The following is a 17,602-nucleotide window of genomic DNA, read 5'->3' as shown; positions in this document are numbered from 1 at the left end:
TAATTAATAAATAACTTGGGGGTGATACTTTGAAACTGTGTGAATATCATTTTCTCCAACAATCTTTCATCCAAAGGTTTTACTATCTGTTGATCATCATTGCCTGAATCAGTTATTATTCTGGTAGTTAATAAATGCCGATTACTGAGCATATACCCTGAGAAAACCAAAATTCAAAAAGAGTCATGTACCAAAATGTTCATTGCAGCTCTATTTACAATAGCCCGGAGATGGAAACAACCTAAGTGCCCATCATCGGATGAATGGATAAAGAAGATGTGGCACATATATACAATGGAATATTACTCAGCCATAAAAAGAAACGAAATTGAGCTATTTGTAATGAGGTGGATAGACCTAGAGTCTGTCATACAGAGTGAAGTAAGTCAGAAAGAAAAAGACAAATATCGTATGCTAACACATATATATGGAATTTAAGAAGAGAAAAAAATGTCATGAAGAACCTAGGGGTAAGACAGAAATAAAGACACAGACCTACTGGAGAACGGACTTGAGGATATGGGGAGGGGGAAGGGTGAGCTGTGACAGGGCGAGAGAAAGTCATGGACATATACACATTAACAAACATAAGGTAGATAGCTAGTGGGAAGCAGCCGCATGGCACAGGGACATCGGCCCGGTGCTTTGTGACGGCCTGGAGGGGTGGGACAGGGAGGGTGGGAGGGAGGGAGACGCAAGAGGGAAGAGATATGGGAACATATGTATATGTATAACTGATTCACTTTGTTATAAAGCAGAAACTAACACACCATTGTAAAGCAATTATACCCCAATAAAGATGTTAAACAAAACAAAACAAAACAAAACAAAGCTTTCTCTATTAGCTGGAATTTTGTAAAGTAGAGCTTTCCCTTCTTCCTCCCTACCCTCACCATTTTAAAATTTATTTTTGTGTTGTTAGTATCAGTACAGACTTGTGGATTACTTAATTAGCAATGTTTTAAAGCACAGTTATATGTGTTCTAGAAATCCCTATCTTAAGGGAAGTTAACACCAAATCTTGGTCTAAACATTAGCAGAAGGGGGTAATCAAATTGAAGAACTCCAGTTTTGATTCATCTGCTATTCACCTTATTAAAAGTCAGAACATATGCCTTTTCTCTAAAAACAATTACAAATAAACCTATTAAGGCAGAATTTCTTTGACAAGTTGCTCTTAAAATCTGTCCTGAAATATCTTAAGACCAGCTGTCTCCCCAGTGTCCCTTCCCTGAGCTGACGGGCATTTCTAGCTGGAAGACCTAAGGGTTTGGGTTACACCACTGCCCCCCTCAAGGCCATTTTCACCCTGCAGCAGCAACACGTAGCCTCCCTGACTTCTCCTTTTCCTCTCTTCCCCATCCCAGCAATCAAAAGACATCATGAAAAATAAAGATTTTCATCCATAAAAAAGTTAGGGACTCTTGTTCCTGAAGAATCCTCTTCAATGACTTAACTCCAAGGTAAACTTTATCTAAAACTAACGCTTTCTTCATCAACATTTAAAATATCCAAAAACTGCTACAGAAGCAATGAAAACATAAGTGACAAATTCAATTCTGTCCTAATTTGTTCCTGAAGGTTCTTAAATGACTCTGAAATTGTGACAAACTGCTTTTGGCAGCCAGCCTCCAACATGGCCCCAGAGATCTTCGTTTCCCAATGCTCATGCTCTTGAGTGGCCTCTTCCACACTGATCAGGGTTGGCCCTGTGTACTCAACAACATGATGGCAAAATAAAATGCACTGCTGCTTCACCTTGGCCTCTTGGAATGCCTCCTCTGGGGGAAGCCAGATGCCACTCTGTAAGGATACTCAAGCAGCCCGTGGAGAGGCCCACAGCGAAAGAAACTGAGGGCCCTGGCCAATCGCCAGCACCAACTTGCCAGCCACGTGCGTGAGCCACGTTGGAAGAGGATCCTGTAGCCCTGGGTGACAACTTGACTGAAACCTCAGAAGAGGCCCTGGGCCAAAACCACCCAGCCAGGCTGCTCCCAAATTTCTCACCTCCAGATACTCTGAGAGACAATAAATGATTATTGTTGTTTTAAGCCACCAAGTTTCAGGGTATTTTGTTATGCAGTCATAGTAACTGATACACTGCTATAGAGTAGATACAATTAAAGGAAACCCGAAGTTGACAAATTCAGCTCTGTCATAATTTGTTCCTGAAGGCTCAAAACAAAGGAATGTCTTAATTAATCTAGTTTTTATTAAATGAAAGATTCTTTAAATTCTGTAGTGCTTTACAATTTTCCGAAGTGTCACGCACATGATTTCATATATCCCCATAATAACCCTTTCTCCCCTTACCCGTAAAAAGCCCCTCCCTGCTTCCTTCTCCCCACTAGTTTGCTCTCTGTATATGTGAGTCTGCTTCTTTTTTGTTATATTCACTACTTTGTTGTATTTTTTGATTCCACATAAGTGATATCATACAGTATTTGTCTTTCTCTGTCTGACCTATTTCACTTAGCATAATGCCCATCCATGTTGCTGCAAATGGCAAAATTCCATTCTTTTTTACAGCTGAGTAGTATCTTTTTTTTTTAACATCTTTATTGGAGTATAATTGCTTTACAATGGTGTGTTAGTATCTGCTTTATAACAAAGTGAATCAGCTATACATATACATATATTCCCATATCTCCTCCCTCTTGCATGAGTAGTATTCTTAAATGAATGTTTAAAAAGTGTGTTTTGGAGGCAGATATAGAACTATACTGAATCTGTAGTTTCTACAATGATTAAGGAAAAGTTCCTAAGCTATATCTTTTTGAAAATACAGAATTTCTTTAAAAGTAAAAAGTATTTATTTTAAAACAGAAAATATGTCATCATTAACTATGTAATCTAACTAAACGTTTACACAAAAAACTGAGGGCCACAAAACTTTAAAGAAAAGGGGATTTTATTTTTGCAAAGAAATACGAGCAAAAATGTGCTTTTATTGGCTATTTAAGGAAGAAAGAAAGAAATGAAAATGGAAGGAAGACACAGAGACAAAGAAAAGTTAAAAAGTAGAGAACAAAATAGAAAAAGAAAAACCAAAGAAGAGACAAGGTTCAGGGGCAGGTGCTAAGGTGAGAGAAAAAAAGGAGAGATCAAAATGAACAAAACCAGAGACAGTTAACAAAGGGGACAGTCTGATGGAGATGACGGGGGTGCAAAGTTTGACACAAACAAAAGTTCACATTCAGATGCTTAGAAACGAACTCTGGGACTTCCCTGGTGGCGCAGTGGTTAAGAATCCACCTGCCAATGCAGGGGACATGGGTTCGATCCCTGGTTGGGAAGATCCCACGTGCCGTGGAGCAACCAAGTCCGTGCACCTCAACTACTGAGCCTGTGCTCCAGAGTCCACGAGCCACAACTACTGAAGCCCGCGCGCCTAAAGCCTGTGCTCCGCAACAAGAGAAGCCACCGCAATGAGAAGCCCATGCACTGCAAGAGAGTAGCCCCCGCTCGCCACAACTAGAGAAAGCCCACGCACAGCAACAAAGACCCAATGCAGCCAAAAAAAGAAGAAATGAACTCTAAAAAAAAAAAAAAAGACACATGCACTGAAGGTGTTACTAAGATAGAGACACCGAAAGATCAGATCAAAGGTCTTATAAGGAGATCTTCTAGGATATTGTTGAAAAAAGTGTTTCACAGGGCAAAAATGGCACTATCTCTTATTTGGTTCTTTTCTCAAGGATTGGGTTGCAGGTGATGGGCCCTGCTCTTGATTTAGTTTGCCAAGGAGAGTAAGATACAGTTCTAGGTGGAAATATTGCCAAGGAGGCCTTTCTCCTACTGACCAGGTTTATTCTGCCTCAGCAAAAGAAAGCAAGACACATTAAAGAACTACAAACGTTACTTAGGGCCAATCTACCTGAGTTCCATATATAGCATTTGAATGATCAATTGCAGGAACAGGATCAACTGCAGGATAATATTGAATATTTGGAAACTGAGGTCAGGAAAACAATCTGTATAGTATGCACCATTCCTGTACAAAAAGGTATGCAAGATACTTACATCTCTAATAAAATGCTCAAGTGTAGCATAAGCAATGGCGATTCCATCATGGGTGCTTGTCCCTCTTCCCAATTCATCCAAGATAACCAAAGACTGTGATGTTGCTTTTCTTATTATTTCTGCTGTGTCAGCCAGTTCTTCCATAAATGTACTCTGTCCTTTATATATGTTATCTGCAGCCCCCATCCTACAAACAAGATGACAAAATCCTGATTTTCCTCTGAACTTCATTATTAGGAAGCCAGACATTATTTTCTGAGCAATAACTATAAAAGATCCCTACAGGGGTCTATGTACTTTGAGCCAATAACAGCTGAAATTGTATTAAACAAAAGAAAATATGTTGGATATAAAGAGTGTCTAACATCAAATGGCACCTTATAGAAACATTCTGGGTAGAACCTGAGGTACTGGACAGAGCTCTTGAAAAGCAGGGAAACCTCTGACTCAGCCTCTTTCTGACCAATCATTTCAAATCAAGGTTTTAGTACTCACAGGGGAAAACAACGCTTCTCTGTATCACTGTGTGCAAAATCCTTGAGTACTAGGATGCTGTACAATCAAAGGCTTTTTCCAGTGTTTCCTGAAGAAGATTCCACACCGATATTACAAATTAAAGTACCATGTTGAAATAAAACTTTTCTTTTTTTTTTTTTTTTTTACTAGAACTAGAATTATGGAAGTTTAAATAACCTCAGACACCTAATACAGGTTCCTAACGTGGACTTCATGGAACAGTGTTCTTAGAGATGTCAAGAAACAGGTTCAAAAGTTGTAAGGGCTCTTTCCTGTAAGACTTCTTAGAGCCTTTAATATTCTACTACATATTGTGCATTTCTTACACCTGATCTAGTACACAGCATTTCTAACTCATTTAACCATGGACCCTTGAAACTTCTCCTGGAGCACCTTCTGACAATAATGGTTTACAGAACACATTTGGGAGAATGTAAAAAAAAATCTGGGGGGAAGAATTAGGTATTTGCACTCCAGGTCATGGAGTTTGCAGCAAAACCTAGAATTCAGACTCTGACCCACTAGCCAGCTTTGTGGACACTGGTGACTATTTTCTCAGCAAAATACCTTCATCAATTTAGTTTTTCTACAACAGTTCACGTGTGACCTACAGCAGCGTAATATGTCTCTTATTTCTGGAAAAACTCATGGTAAAACCGAGCCTTAACTATCCTGTGGCTGGAGCCACGTACTGGGCAGGAGCAATGCAGTATAATGCCCACCTCCTCACTTCCAAAGACTGGTGGCACCTTAGGAGAACTGCTCCAGTAATCAGTGGCATTTAGAAACTGTAATTAACTACATCTATGATGGAGGTGATAGTGCTGTCGATTCTGTCTCCTTTAAAATCGATAACTACAAAACATAATTTCTGAAATGTTGCTAACTCAGGAGCATTCTGGTTACTTTTTCAAAGTTTAAATCCTGTTATTTACCTCAATTTTCAATGTTTACTTTACTAATATGTTCCCTACCACAAAGCAAGAATATTAAACTTTCCTATCTCTGCAACCACTCTGAATTCTTCAGAACCATAATGTTTGATTCTCACTTAACAATGTTTGATTTTATTCCTGACAGGTTGTGAACTGACACAAAGAACATATCTTTCGCTGATAATAAAATAGCTCTGATAAGGCAAATATCGGGGGGGGTATCTTTGATTCAAGAGTTAGAAAAACAAGCAAGCACTGGCTAAGATTTTAATGAAACAGTTTACGTATACTTAAGTGCTTTCTAGAAATACTACGGTAACAGAGTGGTCTCACTGGGAACTGCAGGAATTGTAGAATGCTTTGGGGAAAGACATTCTAAGGTGAGATTTCAAAACAGGAGGGAAGGCTGAATGATCAATCAATAAAAAAAGATGGTAGCTAATTGGTTCTTTCAGGAAAAAAAAAAAAACAACAAACAAAGATGTGTCCCTACTTACACCATATTCCAAAATCAATGTATATGAATTTAAAAGTTGAATGTAAAAATAGAAACCATACACATACCAAGCAGTCTAGATGAAATTTAATCTCTAGACAGGTGGGTGGATGGCTTTATATACATGGCATCAAAACATGTGTGTAGCAAAACGCCATGGTACCAATGTGTCTTACAGTATTACAGGGTTTCTGTCCTTAAGGAGGTCAGGCCAGATTTCAGGGGATCTTGGGTGTATTTTTATTAAACAATGGTCTCAACTCTACTATTAGACCAGTAGTTTTCAAATACCTTTTACCTGTTAAATCCTTTGTTCACATGAAATTTTACAAAGAAACTCACTCTGCCAATGAGATCAAAGGAACACTGATTTGGTCAAGAACCCAGCACTGAGGCCTCGCTTCCCTTCTAGAGGGGGCGCTGTGGGATTCCTAACACCCTGTAGAACAGTTTGAAAGCCACTCCATTATAGGAGCCAAAACATTTTTTCACAATTCTATTTTTCCATAGCACCTGATGATAAAGTAGCAATGCTGCCCAGCAGACACTAAAGAAACGGTGGCGCCTTAACCAGTCACTGAGGCCACTGGGGAACTATGTGTTTGTAACTGTGGGAACTGTTTATTGATAAAAATATTTTCTGGGGCTTCCCTGGTGGCGCAGTGGTTGAGAGTCCGCCTGCCGATGCAGGGGACAAGGGTTCATGCCCCGGTCCGGGAGGATCCCACGTGCTGCGGAGCGGCTGGGCCTGTGAGCCATGGCCGCTGAGCCTGCGCGTCCGGAGCCTGTGCTCCGCAACGGGAGAGGCCACAGCAGTGAGAGGCCCACGTACCACCAAAAAAAAAAAAAATATATATATATATATATTTTTTTTTCTGTTAACTTCTCTTAAGAAATTTCCTTTAAGGAATTCCTCTTCTTAAAGTTATTTTTCCAATAAATTTCAGCAATATAAAGATTTTATATGATTCTGATGGACACAGAATTTTATCAATAAATCCATTTTCCTTTTGGTCTTAGTTACTAGGAAACAACTGGATAGCACCTTATAATGACAAATAGCAACACTGACTTTATCTTAGGTTTCTATCCTTACTTGTCCTTGATCTTTGAATACCATTTTACTTTCTTGTTGTCCTGCTCTATTGTATATATCCCAGTAAACTGTCTAAAATAAGTTTTGGAAATAAGGCAGGGTATAACACCATTAACAAAAGGTCTGTAATTTTCTATTAATCCAACAAGCATTTACAACACATCCTACTGGACAATGATTCTGAAATTTTTCAAATGTTAAAATATGTTAGAGATTCAAGGAATTCAGAACATATGTCATTATTATCATTCTGCCTGTATTTGTATTCAAATGCAGGGAAAAATGGAAAATGCATTCTTTAGGTTTCATCTCAGAGTAAGTTTGCTCTGACAGGTTACAGATATGTGATTAAGAAAAAAAAATCACTCTGATATTTTTAGGAGTGGCGGCTGACTAATCTTTCTAATCCCCTACTCCCTCCTCGTCTAACCCTTATATAGGTCAACAAAGCTTAATAAAGCATTAATGGAGAAAAGAAATTACTACTTTTCTGAATCAGTTTCTAAAATCAAGAACACTTTCATGAAAATTTGAACAAGGGTTTGTTTTTATGAGGTCTTGATATTTTGAGATAACATTCTAGATGTTTCTAAATTATAGCAAATAGGGTGGGGCTCTGTCCCTTCAAACCACAATCTTTGGGCCTTATGAAAGGAAAATGCTAGCATGAGGGAGAAATTCTGAAATTAACAGGTGGAAAAAAGGATTCTTTATATTGAATGATAAGTAATTGGAGCTTAAATATGAAAACTGTTAACTAGAGGAAATGATTATTGTACTGCATCAGGATTTTTTTGGACATACTTTAAGTGCTTTTAAAATAATATATAAGTACATATATTTTACATATATATAACTAAAATTTACCATTTTTAAAAATTATTTATTTATTTGTTTTTGGCTGTGTTGGGTCTTCGCTGCTGTGCTTTCTCTAGTTGTGGCGAGCTGGGGCTACTCTTCGTTGCAGTGCGTGGGCTTCTCCTTGTGGTGGCTTCTCTTGTTGTGGAGCACGGGCTCGAGGCACGCGGGCTTCAGTAGTTGTGGCACGCAGGCTCAGTAGTTGTGGCACACGTAAAATTTACCATTTTAACAATTTTTAGGTGTATAATTCAGTGGTATTAAGCACATCCACAACGTTGTGCAGTCATCACTACTATCAATTAGCAGAACCTTTTCATCATCTCAAAATAACCCATCAAAAAATAACTCCCTGTTCTTCTCTCCCCTCAGCCTCTGCCTCTATGAATCTGCCTCTTCTAGTTCCTCAGATAAGTGAAATCATACTCTATTTGTCCTCTAAGTGTTTTGTATAGGAGGGCTTTTATATTAGCTAATTTTGCCTTCTTTTTGGAATTGAAGATGTTCTACTCACTTCATTTCGCTAAAAACTGCAGAATTCTGTACAGTATGGGTGTTTTAGCTTGGGTTTTTTTTGCATATTACGTAATTTTTACAGAAGGAAATAATCTCCTGAATAGCAAAGTACTCTAACTTAAGAAGGATGGTGTAAGGAAGAAAAAAAAAGTTAAAGTCTAAGAAGAGAAAAAAGGCTTCAAAAGAATACCAAATATTGAAAGATGTGTAGATACAGCATGGTATTTAAAAGGTATAAAAAAATGTGAAGTAGTAGATCTGTATCACATTTACACATAAACATTAACCCAGCAATGGAATGAAATCACAAATAACTTACCACTGCACATGTGCATTTTTTAAAAGGCTGGAAGGCCATACACCTAAAGGACGATTTCCAGGTAGTGGAATTACAGGTGATTTAAATTTTTTTCCTTTTTGAGCTTTTCTATAGTTTTAAATTTTGCACAATGAATAAGCTTTACAGTATCATTAGAAAAACAAATGTTATTTTAAAAATCACAGTACATTTAAAACACTTTATACTCTACTGATACATTTAAAACACTTTATACTCTACTGTACCATTGTGTTAAGACAAGGCAAAATGACTGCAATTAGCAAGATAAATAACCAGCTTTCTTCTACCAATATCAAAAACACCTCATTAGCAGCAATGAAATTATTATAATAGATAATGAAAAAGGTTTCTTTATCTAGGGTAATTGTTTCTACTAACAGCTGCAATCAGATCACACTATGGTATTTAAAGTCAATTTATAACAGCTATTACAGTGAACTGCAAATATAACCAAGCAAAAAAACACTACAACAATCTTTCAGTGTCAATGGAAACAGCTGAAAATCAAGGCAGCAATCCAGGAAAATGCCAAACTTGTATTGGCTCACATGAAACCATGTTCACTAGAACCACCTACAAAGCACATGCAGGCCACATAAGGACACAGGTGTTTTCCTATCAAAGGAAACCCACAGTGTGCTGACTGGGCAAATCATTCCCCAACACATCTACTTGTCTATTCAGTGGGATAGTCCCAAGAAATTCAAAGGAAAATAGTTAACTATTTCTTAACTATTTTCTGTGAAACAACACAAATAATTAAGGCCATCAAAGCAAGGATAAATCAGTCATGAGGGAAAAGACTAACCAGATTAATTAATAAGTTCAATACAGGGAAACGCAACACAACCAGAGGAGGCATTCTTATAACTGAACTCACACTATGAGCTTGAGCAAATCACAATCTCTGTTTCTGCTTTTCCTTCTGTAAAATGTCAAGTGTTGAAACTAAATAATAGCTCCTAAACCTGGATATGTTTCTGAGTCACTTGCAGAGGTTCTTTTTTTAAAAATATTTTTTTCAGTTGAAGTATAGTTGATTTACAATGTCATATTAGTTTCAGGTGTACAGCACAGTGATTCAGTTATATATATGTAAATATATGTGTGTGTGTGTATATATTCTTTTTCAGATTCTTTTCACTTATAGGTTATTACAAAATATTGCATACAATTCCCTGTACTATACGGTAGGTACCTGTTGGTTATCTATTTTATAAACAGTACTGTGTATATACTAATCCCAACCTCCTAATTTATCACCCCCCCTTTCCCCTTTGATAGCCATAAGTTTGCTTTCTATGTCTGTGGGGCTATTTCTGCTTTGTAAGTAAGTTCAATTGAACCTTTTTTTTTTTTTAAGATTCCACATATAAAGGATATCATATGATATTTTTCTTTCTCTGTCTGACTTACTTCACTTAGCATGAAAATCTCTAGGTCCATCCATGTTGCTGCAAATGGCATTATATCATTCTTTTCTATGGCTGAGTAATATTCCATTGTGTATGTATACACATACACACACACACACACACACACACACACACACACACACACACACACACACACACACCCCACATCCTCTTTATTCAGTCATCTGTCAAAGGACATTTAGGTTGCTTCCATGTCTTGGATACTGTAAACAGTGCTGCAATGAACACTGGGCTGCATTTGAATTATAGTTTTCTCCAGATATATGCCCAGGAGTGGGACTGCTGGATCATATGGCAACCCTATTTTTAGTTTTTTAAAGAACATCCAAACTGTTCTCCATAGTAGCTGTACCAATTTACATTCCCACCAACAGTGTAGGAGGGTTTCTTTTTCTACACACCCTTTCTAGCATTTATTATTTGTAGACTTTTTGATGATGGCCCTTCTGACTGGAGTGAGATGATACCTCACTGTAGTTCTCATATCCATTTCTCTAATAATTAGCAATGTTGAGCATTTTTCCATGTGCCTGTTGGCCATCTGGATGTCTTCCTTGGAGAAATGTCTACAGATTCAATGCAATCCCTATCAAATTACCAAGGGCGTTTTCCACAAAACTAGAACAAAAATTTAAAAATTTGTATGGAAACACAAAAGACCCTGAACAGCCAAAACAATCTTGAGAAAGAAAAATGCAGCTGAAAGAATCAGGCTCCCTGACCTCAGACTATACTGCAAAGCTATAGTAATCAAAACAGTATGGTACTGGCACAAAAACAGACACACAAATCAGTGGAACAGGATAGAAAGCCCAGAAGTAAACCCATGTACCTATGGTCAATTAATCTACAACAAAGGAGGTAAGAATATACAATGGAGAAAAGACAGTCTCTTCAATAAGTGGTGCTCCAAAAACTGGACAGTTACATTTAAAAGAATGAAATTAGAACATTCTCTAACACCATACACAAAAACAAACTCAAAATGGATTAAAGATCTAAATGTAGGACCAGATACTATAAAACTCCTAGAGGAAAATATAGGCAAAAAGCTCTTTGATGTATATTATAGCAATATTTTTTTGTATCTGTCTCCTAGAGTAATTTTTTTGTATCTGTCTCCTAGAGTAATAAAAACAAAAATAAACAAATGAGACCTAATTAAACTTAAAAAGATTTTGCACACCAAAGGAAACTGTAAACAAAATGAAAAGACAACCTACAGAATGGGAGAAAATATTTGCAAATGATGCAACTGACAAGGGATTAATTTCCAAAATATAAAAACAGCAAACAGCCCAATCAAAAATGGGAAGACCTAAGCACGAGTTCTTAATTACAAAGTCCAGGAGTCTCCTTCATCATACCGATAACAACTGTACCTCCAGGGAATCTACATTCCAGGGACATGCCTGGAATCTGCACTTAAAACTAAACGAAACCAAATCCTCAGGTGACTTTGAAGCATTAAATTCATACGACCACTTCCCATCAAAAAGATGAAGTGAGATATCTCCTGTTTGGCAGACACAGCTACAGGAGCTAAATAAACCAGAGAGGCACTCACAAGGCAACATTTCTGTTGCCAATAAAATTCTCAACAGCCCACTCATTTCGTAAAATATAATGTGGTTTTTAGTGCTGGTATTTACTACCAACTAGAAGACATGTACTCAGTCAAGATATTTTCCTTCTGTCCAAGAAGTATACATATATTTTAACAGAGTAAAAATACTCCACAGTAGGTACTCAATCAATATGTGCTGAATTAAACTAAATTCAGCAAACAAACCAGTTATCATCCACACAGCCAAAAGCAAACATTTAAGATAATTTAATTTAAGCATTTGAAGACCTATTACCTTCCAATTCTCTCTCAAAGTAAACACAATGGTGCGATTCTGAGTACAAAGCATTCCTGAAGCTGGGGACCATAAGAAAGAGTTTACGTGGGGAGGGTGGCATGAAAATTATTAACCAGAGGCCACTTAATGTAAATACCCCTTTCTACCAACATTTAATTGACATAAATAGAAATAAATTATGCTGAGAGAAGCCAGTTGTTTTGTTGTTTTTTTTCAACCAGACTTAATAATTCATCGCTTTTCTAAAACTTAAATACTGAGTCCAAAAAGTTGAATGAGGTTTAAGTTTGCACTTATCAGGATAATAAGAAACAGATCTTAATTGAGTGATGCACTCAAAGATGTTAATAATCCTTGGAAATATGTGTCTAGAAATATAATATTTCACCAATGAGTACATATATCACCAATTAGGGCCAAATGTATATGTTTGCCAAAATTCTACTTTCAAAAAATCCTTCTTATTCAGAGAAAGGTTCATGAGGTTACAACATCCAGGAAAAGACTCCCAAAGCCTCCTGTTTATAGCTTTTCACGCATTTATTTATTCTTCTTACGGCACAGCACACACCACATAGTAGGAACTCAATGAATATTTATGGAAAACATGAATTTAAACCTAGTGTTGTAAATGTCCAATTAATAATGCAAAAATAACCAATTTAAAGATAAAGTTTGGGAATTCCCTGGCAGTCCAGTGGTTAGGACTCCATGCTTCCACTGCACGGGGCACGGATTCGATCCCTGGCTGGGGAACTAAGATCCCGCATGCCACGCGGCATGAACAACAAAAAAAAAGACAAAGTTTGGAGCCAAATTTTATGCACACATCTGCTAGATTTTAATATTTTTTCCATTGAGCGCAAAAAAGGATCTGAAGTGATTTAGAATAACAAAATATTTGTAACAGAAGAGTTACAATGAATATGAAAGTAAGATTACAAGCCATATAGTAGATGCTCAAATTTGAGACAGCAAGTTTAGCATGAGCTTTTAAAATGCTAATTTTAGGGTCTCACGCTGAAGATTCCAATATAATAGGTCTGTGACAGGCCTTAGAAAGCAGCATTTTTAACAAGCATCTCTGATTCTGATGCAGCTGTTCTAAGAATCATGCTAGAGAAATACTCATGGAGAAATACTCCCATATAAGAAGAGATGGGGAAAACTAAACCAAATTTGTTTCTACACTTGCGCCTTAAGTTTAGCTCTTAACCTCTTGGCAGTCAAGACAAAAAGGAATTAAAGGGGGAGCAGCCATTGGCTGAAAACATGAGGCCTGGCAGTTTGTCAGGGAAGGCCAATAAAGTGCTTCAAATCTCTTTATAAACAGGCACAGCACGCACATGGAGAGAAAAAAATTCCTTAGCATTAATAAAATGTCATTTATCAGATGGTACTTCATGTAAAACATATTAATAGAAATGAAAATGCCCTTATGACCAATTTTTGAGACTATATAGAAACATATCAAATGGGTATTTCTTGTTCTAATTAATTTAAATCGTAGGGACAAACTTTTACACACTGCTGGTGGGATTCTAAACTGGTCCATGTTCCTTGAAGAACAAGAAAGATGCACATTCCTTACACTCTACAGTCCCACTCCTAGGTAAAGCCCAGAATCAGAAAACTCACACGTGTACTAGATGTGTGTAAGACAGGTATCAGCACTGTTGATATTTGCAACAAATTTGTATCATATTAGATATTAATCAAGAAAAATGGATAAACTATGGTACATGCATACAATGGACTATCATAATTAGAGAAAAATGAGTGAACTAGAATTATATGCATCCATATGGATGAAGTTCATAAATATAACACTGAGGGGGAAAAAGCCACTTGCAGAAGAATGACGCTTAAAAGCATACCAAACATAAAGTTTAAAAGCGTACCAAATAATTCCATATATTATTTCAAAACATACCTATGTAGTAAAAATATAGAGAAACTCATGAGATAAAAACCAGAGTCAAAAAGGGTTACTCTGGATGGGATGGAGGGGAACAGGACCAGGGAGGGTTATGGGTTCAGTTGGATTTGCAATGCTTTATTTCTTTAGTAGGTTGGAAGCTACAAGGGGACTGTAATATGTCTGAATAATTTCATAATAAATGAAAAATATGAGGTTATAATATTAAACCATATCCTAGTAAAAATTTAAAATCCTAGGGATATAACTGAATGTGGTCCATATAGACTCCTTTCCAACGGTAACAGGAAGAGAAGGCGAGGACAGGGGGAATGGACAAGGAACAGGGTTCTTCTACTAGAGCAGTGCATCCCAGGTGGAGGTCTCAGAGGTTAAAGAGTTCAGGGAACCTCTGCATAGCAGACACACCACAGCCAATAAAAGTGTGAGACTAATGTGTAAGAACTGACAGGGAAATTCAGTTTCCCCCAGGTTAGGAAGTAAAAGCAAGCTACATAATAATAATGCTTAGTATAAGACCACTTAAGAGAGAAGACTTATGTATACTCTAAACTTGTGGAAAGTTACACGAAAAACCATAAATAGATGCCGACCTGTAGAGAAGTAAAAATTTCACTTAATACCCTGCTACACTGTAAACAGTTTTCATAATAAGCTTCTCTTACTTTTAGAATTAACTAACTGAGCTCTCCAGCAAGGGCTTGGGGAAATGCTTCTCAGCCTTGCGCACATTTCAAAACCACCTGGACACATGTAAAATTCAAATTCCCAAACCCTGCCCCAGGCCAACTTAGAACCTCTGAGGGCAGGGTCCAGGTTTCAATATGCTTTAAAAGCTCCATTAAAAAAAAATCCAATGTACATTAAGGGTTAAAAAAATCAAAGATGTTAAATGTGCAAAGGGCAATGCTTCTGTTATGAAAATTAAAGACACCAGTCTTGCATACTGATCTGACAGAAAGCCATCAATTCCTAAAGGAGGAAGAACTAGGGCTACTTACAGGCTGGGTTACAACTTCGGAAAAATAAAGTCTGATATGCTCTTGGGAAGGTTTAAAGCTTAGAACCCCAAATTCCATGCTACTGAGTAGGGAAGAGAAGTCTGTCCAGGAAAAAAGTATTCCCAGACAATGACCATATATGCATTTCATTAGACGCCTATGAAACATCTCATTTTGACTGATATAACCCTTAACATTTTTTGGGCAGGGGAGTACTTTTGTTACCTGTTTATTTCAGAATTTTGAAAATATTCATAAGCCAAACTAAAGAAAAGTCACCATAATCCTATATCTTTTACAATATTTTGGAATGCAGCCTTCTATCTAGATGGTTTTCTCTGCATATATTTACATATACAATTTGTCATACAAAAGTGGAATCACACTGAATGCCAAGCTTCATAACCAGCTCTTTTTCATGTATTGTAATAAGAATATTCTTTCATGTGATACTACTTCTGGATTGGCCCATCAGGACCAGGTAACTATAAAATGTATCCCCAAGCAGATGAATAAACTAATGTGTTTGCAGGAGTTAACTCAGAATGAATGCTACTACACTGAAACAATGAATTTGGTGTTGGCAAGGTTTAGAGTGCGGAATATTTGGTTAACTTCTTTCAAGGATGACAGCTAAGACCAGCAATTCGTAGTGATTTCACACCCTTTAAAAATTATTCTCAAAACCTGGTATTATCAAACTTTTTGTTTTATAGATGTGAGACCTGAGGCTAAGTTTAGAAAAGGAGTACTATACTAACATATATATGAAGACAGACTTTTAAATCCAAAATACTAATGACAGACTCTAGAAGAAGGAACAAAACTCAAATTTATTGAGTACCTATTACATACCAGGCACTTCATGTACTTAATTCCCACAATAATCTGTGATTAAGCAGTATTATCTCCATTTTATAGATGAAAAAACTGAGACATTGAGAAGTCAAGTAATTCGCCAAAGGTCAGATAGTTGTTAAGTAACAAAAGTGGGATTTGTACCCAACTATAACACTTTTTTTTTTTTTTTAAAATTCCATGACACCATACTTCTTTCAAGGCTCTAGATGAATGAAGTAACTAGCACACAGTCAGGAAATTGGTGAACTTGTATTGAGACCTGACCTTTCTGGCTCTAAAGCTTCCATCCTTTCCCACACATAACCTATCTACTCACATTTTAGGAGCACTTATTATTAGCAAGAGATAAGAGAATCCTACTGACCCATGCAGAACTGGGCAAAGTCTGGGATTTTACCCTATTTATATCAAGTTAAGCCAATATGGTTTCACAGATGCTAGCAAAAGACATGAAAACCCTGAATCAGAAACAAAGGACTTTTACCCATATTGGTTTGCATCAGCTGTCAAGTCCCGTAAGGGCAAGGCAAAGGGCTCACCATGGATGCTGTGCATGCAGTGGGTTGTATTACAAGGCAGAAAACTGAACTTGAGGATTCACTACGTGTACAACAAAAAGAAGCAAGCTTCCTCTTTGTGGGGAGATGTTATTACCTCTTCCCTCAAGACTGCTTGCTGCAAGCCCAACCCTGACAAATGCCCAGGTAGGGAGCAATCAGGGGCTTTCCTGGTGTACTCAGTAGGGACATGCAGGGACACTCAGGGCCCATGGCAGACTGCTTTTATAAACATGACCTTAAGGTCCATGAAACAACAGCTACTTAAATGGTAAAGCATAAGAGAGTGTCCCATATTTCAGTGTTTATATCTTTATATCCTTTAACTGACTGAAATGATTCTTTGCTAATTAATATTTTAAAGTTGTGACCAATCTTGCAGTATAGGGACTTCCCTGGTGGTCCAGTGGGTAAAACTGCGCTCCCAATGCAGGCGGCCCAGGTTCGATCCCTGGTCAGGGAACTAGATCCCGCATGCATGCCACAACTAAGAAGTCCGCATGCCGCAACTAAAAAGATCCTGCATGCCGCAACAAAGATCCCGTGTGCCGCAGCTAAGACCCAGTGCAGCCCTTCCCCCACAAAAAAATCCTGAAGTATAAAAGGTCAATATCTCTCTGTGTTTCAGATAGATCTAGATATTCAAATAGATTAAGGTTTGATTTGTTTGCCCAGACTTCATAGCTTGTGTTACAAACTTTGGCCAAATGTCTGGTCGTCTCTCTCTTCATGACATTAGCAGCCATTTCTAATTATTGCCTAGATCTATAACTACATTAGGGATTGCAAAAAAAGAGAGGGGGTGATATTCTAATACTACTATTCCTTCTCTGTTAGCTGGAACACTTCCATAAAGAGAAAATTCTTCTCATAATATTTTTGGAAAGGCATGGTAGCTGCATGATTCTTCCCCTTTATTTTTCAATTTTTATTCTCCAAAGTGACTAGTGATTTTTTGTTTTAAGTATCATGAATTCATTCTAATATCCTCTAAGGTGACTGATGCATTTTTTTAGAATCATAAATTCATGGACATAACATATTCCACTGTATACCCCTCTTAAACATGTTCAAGTCTACCACTCAAAAATAAAACAAGTCCCTTATTGGATCTCTCACCCTGTCTTCCCAGCCAATCTGCTCCAGGGTCACCTACAAACTCT

At 37.4% G+C, this 17,602-nt stretch overlaps 1 protein-coding gene across 5 annotated transcripts in view; it reads right to left on the bottom strand.

Annotated features, from left to right (window-relative positions):
- Window positions 1–17,602, bottom strand: part of MSH3 (mutS homolog 3) — a 182,919-nt gene that overhangs the window by 10,841 nt on the left and 154,476 nt on the right. For all 5 annotated transcript variants that reach the window (XM_029217523.1, XM_029217525.1, XM_029217524.1 and 2 more), the window contains exon 21: window positions 4,024–4,210. In XM_029217523.1, coding sequence (XP_029073356.1) covers window positions 4,024–4,210 — 187 coding nt within the window. The remainder of the gene's footprint in view (window positions 1–4,023; window positions 4,211–17,602) is intronic.

This window comes from Monodon monoceros, unplaced genomic scaffold, assembly GCF_005190385.1.
Source record: "Monodon monoceros isolate NGI ecotype Baffin Bay Population unplaced genomic scaffold, NGI_Narwhal_1 Super_Scaffold_12, whole genome shotgun sequence".
Classification (NCBI taxonomy): domain Eukaryota; kingdom Metazoa; phylum Chordata; class Mammalia; order Artiodactyla; family Monodontidae; genus Monodon; species Monodon monoceros.
This window is presented reverse-complemented; position numbering and strand designations above follow the sequence as displayed.